General features: G+C 36.1%; 1 protein-coding gene across 1 annotated transcript; it reads right to left on the bottom strand.

The window, feature by feature from the left end:
• Positions 1 to 4,077: 4,077 nt before the first annotated feature.
• On the bottom strand, positions 4,078 to 5,534 carry prmt6 (protein arginine methyltransferase 6). The gene has a single exon (XM_056450589.1). It carries the CDS (start codon positions 5,492 to 5,494, stop codon positions 4,427 to 4,429), a length of 1,068 nt encoding a protein of 355 aa, XP_056306564.1. The 5' UTR covers positions 5,495 to 5,534; the 3' UTR covers positions 4,078 to 4,426.
• Between the last annotated feature and the right edge of the window lie 5,181 nt (positions 5,535 to 10,715).

Raw genomic sequence — 10,715 nt, forward strand, 5'->3', positions numbered from 1 at the left:
ATGTTCCTCCAAAACTGATCATATAAAAAAAATAAAATAAAAAACACACAAAACCTCCAAGTAAACATAATAATGGCTCAAAATTAAAATGAGTTTTTAGCTGCTCTTGATTAAATCGACTGCCATATAGAGTTCTTTTGAGGGAAAATTTCACACCACCAGAGATCTTCTGTCTCTGTGGCTTATTTTACTATGCTAATGAAAGCAAACCGGCCTGCTAATGATAATGATGACAAATTGTCACTTGGCCATGGAGATCCGCCCACCGCCTTGGGATCATCTGGTCTTCTAAATTAGGATTTGTCAATATCAGGCTTCCAATTTGTCTTCTCGCGGATCAAAATTATTGGTTACTGTAACTGGCAGGCGGCAAATGATTTCTTCTGGTTTATTTACAGTAACATCATTAACATATCAGTGGGATGTATTGGATAAAATGATATGCCTTTGTGGATGAAACTCATTGAGGCTGTCTAGGAGACAGAGACGCAGCTCATTTAATTAGCCCCTTACTGTCTACACAGCTATTAATAGAGGGGTTGAATTAAATGCATTTAATTCTTAAATATGGGGAGATATTTTCATCTATTGGTGTTAAATAGAAAGCATCAAATCAAGCGAGGCTCTGAAAGCAAATTGTTCAATTCATCGTGACATTACAACATGAACTCACATATGTATATCGAGAAAAGAAATGACTTTGCTACAGATCACTGGTGATTTTGAGGATCCAAACCACTTAGGTAATAGAACAATGGTTCACACAGAAATTTAAATTTACCTGTTTTGCTAACTGTAAATGCATTGAGATGCATTCCCCGGGGGTATTAATAATTTTGTGGCTTTAAAGTGCATAAATAGAAGTCAAAATTATAAGTGAATGTTGTTAAATGTTAATAATTTTAAAATATTCCCCAAGTACTGTTTGTTTACAGGGTACATTGCAAGTAGGGCTGCACAATATATCATTTAAGCATCAATATAGCAATGTGTGTTTCTGCAATAGTCACATCGTAGAATATGAAATGTTGAGTTGGGCTCATAATTGATCAGCAATTGACAATACATGAGGTTTGAGGAGTTATTGCGAAGCATAACCATAACAGAGTAAAATTTTATCACTTGTATGTGTTTTAAAGGCATTTCAAGAAAGTGTAGAGCATTCGGCACAATAATGTACCACATTTGTAACTTTAATGAAAAATAATTGTACTGAACTATTAATACAATAACGAACTTTGCGTTAATAAGGGGAGTCAATTCCCCCATACTCCCCTGTAATTTGCACTGGTTAAAACTATGCACCATTTATACCCTGTGGTCCTGAAATGCATTTATTATGTACCGTAACTTTAATGGGATAGTTCACCCCAAAATGACATTTGTGTCGTTTACTCACTCTTCACTTGTTCAAAACCTGTTTTAGTTTTGTTGTTCTGTCGAACACAAAAGAAGATATTTAGAAAATTACTGGCAATTTTAAGTCAATGAGTCTCCCAGAAACCAGCATTTTTCACAATATCTTATTTTGGGTTCAACACAAGAAAAAAAAAAACTCATTAAGGTTAAAAACTAAAGGGAGACAAAATAATGAATTTTCCTTTTTTGGGCAAAATATCACTTTAACATCAATTTGCTATTGGCAAACCATTATTTGTAAGTAAAGTAAGATGTGCATGGACAGAAAAGTCAAAATACACTTTTGAGCTTTATCTTGGTGAAAACTGTTGCTTGCCAAACTGCTAACAATGTTCCAAAAACATCATTAAATAAATTCTCCACAGTGGACCATATTCTGTTCATTTCTCTTACTACAATAAAATTGATTTAAGCTGAGCAAGCCCAATAAGTGGGCTGCCAACCAAAAACAGTATTACTGGGGGTAAAAATGTATTAAATGTATGGTATAACTATTTTATGGGATCATTTATACAACACATTAATGGTCCCCTTTAAATGTTTACTTTACAAGTAACTTTAAAACTATGTCAACTGTCCTTGTGGACTGTTAGATTAAGTAAAATTTAAGGAGGATAAGATCTTAAGTATTAGGACTGAACAATGTATCATCCATATATTTGTTTCATCATCAATATCCAAATGTGTGAATCTGCAATAGTCACATCGCAGTATATGCAATGTCGAGATGGGATTATAATTAACCAGAAAACACACGTCCTTTGTGAAGTTGTTGCGAAGCTTAACCCTAATCTAATAATATGAAAGTATTTTATTTCAATGAGTTTAAGGCCTGTGACTAAGATTCCAAGGACATTTAAACCTTTTGTTCATAAGAAATTATGAAGTTTGTGGCACTAACAAAGATAAGTTGTGTTCAATTATTTAATACAATAAGACCATGTTGTTGTTTTTTTACATTTGATATTTGAATGTCCGTACTTCAATAATGTTTAACTCCAAACTGAAAACCATAAAGCACAGTTTATTTAACTTTATCTGTGTTCTGTTGTATTCATCTGTGCTTTAATTTATTTTATTTGAAGAATATTGTATATTTTATGAAGACGGACTCCCTTACAAATGATTCCAATCAATAATATAGCTGCAAGCAGCATTTAAGGGGCCAAGCAGTTTACAAAATGAGTAAAGCAGTCCAGAGGCCAAAAGCAACAAGGTAGGTAAGGAGCATCAGACAAAGTGAAGCAATGAGTTTTTGAATACATTTGAAATATGTAATGGTCAACGAACAAAATGGCTGACCTGGAAAAATCAGACATCATCCAACTTGGCATGTTCTGTCAGATGTGAAGAGACCAATTTTTGAATTTTGGACAAAGGGTTGAGAAGTTATTAGCAAAAAAAAGCCTTTTTTTGTATCTCCAGACCACTAGGGTGCGCAGTGCGCCAAAACGCTGCAGCTAACCTCAGTAATAAAACACACTAAAGCTACGGTCACACCGGGCTTTGTGTGTGCGAAATTCTGTCGTACAGCGCTGCGAAAAGGGGCGGGGTTAAACAACATGATTAGACCTTTAAAAAAGCGAGTGATTGCTCCATGTTTTAAATTTCTGCCCAGAGGTCGAGTTTTGATCCTCAGTTGGTCTCATGCAGTCAAGTGATGCAATTTAGCAGGTTAGAGTTCACCAAGCTTGAACTTTGCACCGCAGCAACCTGCGAAACTTAACGCATGACCCCGCGTTTCCGGTCTGACGCATTCGCGTTCATATGAATGGAAGTCTATGGGAGGAAAAGTCAAGTGTGACCGCACATTTAGTTTGATGTGAATAGGGTATATGCAGAAGCACACAGAAGGACTTTTAATTTGTCAGTAACATGGGTCAAACGCTTCCGGAGAACTGCATGCCGTTACAAAATCGGCGCGTTTAAGGTCTGTTTTAAAAAACGATCTTCACTGCCTAAATTATATATGCTATAAAGTGGGTCTCAGAATGTACAAGCAGCAATGCATTAAATTACATTTTTGTGTGCCATGTCTTTAAAATATGAACATTTATTTTACTCCAGTATTTCCAATGGTGTTTCTGCACTCATCTGCTGATCCTGACAGGTGCGTGTAAATAGCTTTTTCATCTCGGTTTACAGTTTAACAACTAAATGAATGCTGAAGTCTATTAAACTGTTTATATTTTAATTACATTACAGCATCAATGCTGTAAAAGAAACCGTATAAAACTGAAAGTCACATTAACTGTTCAACGGAAGTTTATCGGTATGAGAAAAAAAAAAAAAAACACTAGCTCTGCATATTACCCTATACATCAATGCATTATGCAGATAACACCTAAAGTCAATTTTCACAAGCTTTACGATATATTTGGTTGCAAGTTAATTGAAAACAGTTCCTCTAATCAACTGGAATTCCATGTGATGATTGATCAGGTTATTCAATAATGGTTAAATCGGACAAATGTCCAAGGCTGAGTTCGTTGAAATAGGTTTTGTGAAAAACAAACTAAATATTGCAATATCAGCTTTTTTCCAATATCATGCAGCCCTACTAAGTATTTGTAAAGTTAGGCCTTAAAATGATCCAATCACATATGGACTCTTCAAGTGTTTTTGTTCCTTCTTTACATACAAACAATATCACATGGCTTAAGCAAGCACGGTTTATTTTTAATAACTCTTCTCATGTGCTGTCATCAGACAGAAGTTGAAACCGTTTTTCCCCAGACACTGAACATACAACTCCAAGAATGCATAGAGAAAAATAATTCAGTTATTCTGTGTGAAACCAAGAGGGTAAACATAAACAATCCAAAAGGAATGCTAATTTATTATTATACCTATATTATTATTGTAAACAGAAGACTCTACTATAGGATGAGGGGAAATTAATTTCAGTATCATATTTTTCCTATTTAATCACCATGACACTGATTGCAAATTCCATTAGCATTCCTTTGATTTTGACCAGGGAAATAACTAAAAAATATATGTTTGCTTATTTAACTTCTAAATACTGGTCAGGAATAGAAAAGCTTTTGGAGTGCTTTTTCTGTTCACCTATCACATAGTCCACGCGGATGCATATGTGTCTCGAGTTCTCCTCAGAGGGATACAAACTAATCTCGCCCTGGACTTTAGTGTCCTGCATCACGTCCACAGCATCGTCCAGATACAGCACAGCCTGTTTCCAGTGCGTCTCTGCTTTGAACGGGGATGTGGAGAGCACCAGGGCCTTCTCCTCAGCTGGGAAAGTCACAGTGAACCACACGCAGAAGGCATGGATGGAGGACGAGCCGAAGCACACACAGCTGAACGAGCCATTCACATCCCGGAGCTGCTCGAGTGTGACCGTGTTCAAGTCCAGCTCTGCGAATTTGCACGGGTGGGAAAGCACGTCCTCCACTGTCACCGGATTCACGGTGATGTCTTTGTTCATGATGCACTTCCTGGCAAAGTCGGTCATGCAGGACATGTCCACGCCGTACTGTCCTTTAACGGTGCTCCAGAAATCCAGCCTGCCCTCCACCACTACGTCGTTAATGGGAGCGATGTAAAGATCCGCGCGGCTCGGCAAAATGAGGCCGCCGGGTTTGAGCCACTTATCCCGGGCGAAGATGACAGAGTTCAGCATGGATTCGTGGAGGAGCGCGTAGCCCATCCACTCACTGACAATCACATCCACCTGTTCGGCTAGTTCGATCGTCTCTAGTGTTGATTTAATGACTTCGATTCTGTCCTCCATCTGATTCAGTTTTACGATTTTCACAGCCTGATCGGCAATCGAACTCGCTTCCACCGCATACACCTTCCTGGCTCCTGCCTGCGCGCAGAATAAGCTCAAAACGCCGGTACCGGCTCCCACATCCAGCACCACTTTCCCCTCTATTGACTTACTGTTTTTAAAAATGCCCATTCTGTAGGTGTTCGTGCGCACCGTGTCTGCAATCATCTCTTCGTGAATGGTGACATCGGAGTAGCTGTCAAAGTACATATAATCCTCTGTACTTCTGTCTAATTTACGTTTCTTGGTACCGTGCTGTGACATTTTACACAAGTTTGCCATGCGTCTTTAGTTTTTCCACCAAGTCGCTTCCGTTTCTGAAAGGCTTTCTGGGAGATGAAGTTTTTGAACACGTTCTGTTCATCGAGCAGAAAGACTCTTGGTTTCGAAATGAACTACATTTCCCGTGAGCACCTGCGAATCCTTGATAGAACACGTATTTAATATCATTTAAAAAGAAAAAAATCAAGCAGGGGTGGATCTGACCCCCAAGATAATCCTCGCCTTGCGTGGGACACCCACCCCATACTAAAATGTAAAAGGCATTTATTTAGTTTTCTAGTAGGCTAGGCTACAATACACAAGGAAGACTCATCTCATCTTTTTTAGAACTGTAATGTCTCTCTTAAATTTTGGTATGATGTTAGTGACGTGTTATTCGGGCAAAGAAATGTTAATTACAGGCTCGCTTTAAAAGATGTCACTTGCTCTTTTTTCGCACACAGTTTGCGAAGTGTATACCAAAATGTAATATATGTTTATTAAAAATCGAAACTTTGAAAAAGTCTCTAACACAAATTAATAACAAAAAGAATGACTTGATATTAGATTTCATGGAGGAATTTTTTCTGGTAATGATCCTCTGATGTGGTCGATGATTGTGTCCCAATATTAATTTTGTTTATTTTTCAAATTTAATTTAACTTATTTTACAACATCATTAAAATAATGTCAATTTATATAAAACATTCATTATTTAAAAAAATATATATATATCATTATGAAAACATTATACTGTGATTAGAAAGTCATTTTATGTATATTACTGAAAGATTATACTAATTTTTATCTTCAGTTAATTATGTATCATGCATACCATGTTTTTAACATCTATGCTGTCCTAAAGATGAATTGTAGGCTACTGCTCTAGGCAAAAAAAAAGTGTTTTGACCATTCTTGAGAGTAATTATGTTTTTATATATTTTTTTCCAAATTAACCATTGAAAACAACCAATTCCCAGACATGAAGTTTCCATATACTCGTGTGGGAGGGGTTTTCAATAGGCCTATTATAAAGCCTCTACCCTAAATTTGACTTTAAATTATATATATATATATATATATATATATATATATATATATATATATATATATATATATATATATATATATATATATATATATATATATATTGTTAGATCTTTTGTTCTCTTTTGAATATTTCCCAAATTATGTTTAAAAAAGCAAGGAAATTTTCACAGTATGTCTAATAATATTTTTTTTTTCTGGAGAAAGTCTTATTTGTTTTATTTCGGCTAGAATAAAAGCAATTTTTACATTTAAAAAAAAAACATTATAAGGTCAAAATTATTAGCCCCTTTAAGCTATATATACTTTTTTCGAGTCTACAGAACAAACCGTCATTATGCAATAACTTACAATACACACACACACACACACACACATACATACATATATATACACATATATACACACGATATATGTGTGTGTTTAATGTGTTTATTTGTCTTAATTCAACATCGATTGTTCATTTTAATCAGATTTTTACAGTTATTAATTATTTGTAAAATGGTTATTTATTCATGCATTTATTTAATTTTTTTTAAAAAGGTCATAAATGTTTTGACAAAACCTCCTGTTTCTTTCAGAACAGGTACAACTAATTATGTTTATCCTTAAACAGCTATTTGTTTTAGGTGTTGAGTTAGTGTGCATTAAATAGGCCATAATTATTATTATTTGTTGTTGAAAATATTTAGGAGAGACAGACTGAGGAGGTAGTGCATCTGAAAATTACTTGAAGTGGCAAAAGACATAGCAATTATAATCAATCCTATTCTAGACCAAATGCACCACTAACACTTGTATGTCACCACACATCCATGCGGTTATTTAAGTCAATCCTGCATGCTGGCCTACACAAATAAGTGGATTAAGTGTGATAAATTTTCATATTTTTTTAGAGTGTGTCTATCGTTGCTGTCTGCCTGTTTGGCAGTAGTTCCAGGACAGCTGTTTAAACGGACTGTGCCCAGCTGTAGCCGTACTAACATAACACCAGGGCTCTGTCTGAGCCAAACCACATTTTCCACCATGACGGATAGCATGATCTGCTTTTAACCTTAATAAAATAGCACTGCCTCACCCTCGGCCGTCACTCTCCCCGTGCACGCTAAAGGCTACACACTGACAGCAGGCTATTCCTCTTGAATACAGTGCGTTTTATGATTTCTTTTGCTTTTATCTGTGGTGATAAATGTTCAGGGTTGGATAGATTTGCCCTTTTTTCAGTATTGTCCTCAGATTGAACTCATGGAGTGAGAAGTCGTCAGGGGAAAAGGGTGCATGCTTGTTTTCCTTTGCAAACACACATTTAATATTAACTTTAAAAAGCATACAGGAGAATGAAGTATGTGTGGTGTGAAAAGGAATTACAGCACAGAAAACAAAATGTATTTTTGGTGAAAGAAAAGTAAAAGAATGGAATGGGGTGATTTAAAACTTACCCTATTCATTTTATGAATGTATTTTAGATATATATAATATGTCAAACAATTGATCCAAATAGGATTATTGTTCATGTTCAATTTGAAAGAAATTCAAAAATAGGCTTTGTGTAGAATTCAGAAACCACGGTTTTAGTGACATCTGTGGCCATTAAGTGAACTGCAGCCAGTAACTTGTTTCTCATCATTGATATTTACATTAGATGTCACCTACGCTATTGGTGTCTATTAGAAGGAATGTGTCAATAGCGCCATTTTAGTACAGAGTAGCGCTCCTTTGAAATGAATGTGGGACCATGTGTGTATATACATATACATACACATACATACATATATCTACGATTGGGAGTTTTCCTGCTGGTCAGTATGCAAATATATTTTCAGATTACCAAAGTTATAATTTTACATCACTTTTCTACATTGATGGATTAGTGACCACACAGGCATTGCCGACAAAGAGCATGTGTTTGTGTGGATGGAAATGTATTATCCTTTATCCTTTACTGCTTTTGCGGGCACTAAGTGACTGTATTATCATCAATAACGTTACCTGTTGAGCACAGAAGTTCATAACATATAAAATATAAAATTAAATCTTACCTATGAAATATTCTGCCTTTGTGCTTTGTTTTATTTGTTTGCTACACCTGTACTACACCGCAGCGCTAAAGTCCAGCATCTTCACATTGGCTTTAGTCTTGACTAGTGTGGTTGAATGACATTTGTCCTGGGAGCTCTGTACAAATATGGTGGCATTATTGACGCATGCTCAGGGTCCGTATGCGATATCTAGTGTATATATCTATGGTTTCTCACACTCAAACCTAATGTTCAAAAATCTAAATGTGATTCACTACCACAACATGTGTTCTTTCATTCAGTCATTCATTCTCTTTTTGGCTTAGTCCCTTTATTCATCAGGGGTCGCCACAGCGGAATGAACCACCAACTTATCCAGCATATGTTTTACTCAGATGCCTTTCCAGCTGCAACCCCTCACTGGGAAACACCCATAGACTCTCATTCACACACATACACTACGGACAATTTAGCTTACCCAGTTCACCTATAGCACGTCTTTGGACTGTGGGGGAAACCAGAGCACCTGGAGGAAACCAATGCCAACAAGGGGAGAACATGCAAACTCCACACAAAAACACCAACTGCTCGAACCAGCAACCTTCTTGCTGTGAGGTGACAGTGATACCCACTGCACCACACTTGTGTTCTTTCATTAGAAATAAAATGTATTTTTTATCATTCAAAATGATGCTACAGTGGCTTTTAATATTTATTGGAATTTAAATGGTGTCACGGTGGCTCAGTGTGTAGCATGATCACCTCAAAGCAAGAAGGTCGCTGGTTCAAGCCTCGGCTGGGTCAGTTGGCATTTCTGTGTGGAGTTTGCATGTTCTTCCCGTGTTGGCGTTGGTTTCCTCCGGGTGCTCCGGTTTTCCCTACAAGTCGAAAAACATGTGGTATAGGTGAATTGGGTAAGCTAAAATTGTGCGTAGTGTATGTGTGTGAATGAGTGTGTATAGATGTTTCCCAGTGATGGGTTGCAGCTGAAAGGGCATCCGCTGCGTAAAAGATATGCTGGATAAGTTGACGGTTCATTCCACTGTGGCGACCCCAGATTAATAAAGGCCATAAGCCGAAAAGAAAATGAACGAATGAATGGAATCTAATAGATTTGATGTTTTTGTCTAGCGAATCCAGTGATGCAGGTAGTGAAGATTCTCTCTGGCTAATCAATATCTGCAGTCACATTTTAGTATTGATACAGATTACTTGTATTCCCTAAAACTAAAGAACTAAAACACCAAATAGGTCCTGTACACAGTGTAAAAGAACTAATAGAATTGATGGTCATTAAAAGTGCACATAAACATCACATCATTTTCAATTTCCTTCTGATAAAAGTCAGTAAACACACTCAAAAAAGGATGCTTGCTGTCTTTCAAACTACTAATTTAAAATGAGCTGAAACACAATTTCAGTTCAATTTGAGTTTTTTTTGCAACAACTTATTAGTTTTATGTTCAATCAACTTATTTTGCTATAAGCTAATATGGGGGAAAAGTAATTTACTTTTATTTTGTGTCTTTATTTTTTATTTGAAAAAAAAAAATGTTAGAGTAACAACAGATTAATTAAACTTTTTCTTTTTTTCTTTTGTATGATACCATATATTAACCAAACATATTTCTTCTTTCTTATTTTATTGTACACTTCTTAGAAGGAACTGCTGACCAGAAGGAAATAGCAAAATAAGAATAAATATGGTGTGGGGGGACCTTGCTCCAGGCTTCTGTCTAACAAAAAGTCTAGACATGTCACAAGGAGCTGTATTGCTAAAGAAGTTGTGAAATATATTGAAGATGCACTTTACTGTTTAGTTCTAGTATGCAGAGAAGGGTTGCAGAAAGTTGAAGTATGTTTGGGTGCAACAGCCAAAACGACTGCAGAATGACTGATAAGTGACATTACACCAAAACTCCACCTGTTCATATCAGTTGTGTATATATGTTGGAGTCAAAGAAATGTAAGATAGTTGTGAACCTGAATGTAATTCTTGTATTGCATTGGGGTAACGTAACCCAGAGCTCTGTCCTCGAATTATTCATTTATATCTGATAAATTAATAATATTTTTGACATCAAAAAAGGCCAGGAAAAGGTTTTCTTTAAACACGCATTGGAATTGACTGGATATTTCAACACAATTACTAATAAGCTTATTATTAACTAAAAAGC

Source organism: Danio aesculapii, chromosome 24 (genome assembly GCF_903798145.1).
Source record: "Danio aesculapii chromosome 24, fDanAes4.1, whole genome shotgun sequence".
NCBI classification, from domain to species: Eukaryota; Metazoa; Chordata; class Actinopteri; order Cypriniformes; family Danionidae; genus Danio; species Danio aesculapii.

Excerpts from the sequence above, each read along its gene's own strand:
- prmt6 (XM_056450589.1), bottom strand. The coding sequence starts at position 5,494 with ATGGCAAACTTGTGTAAAATGTCACAGCACGGTACCAAGAAACGTAAA.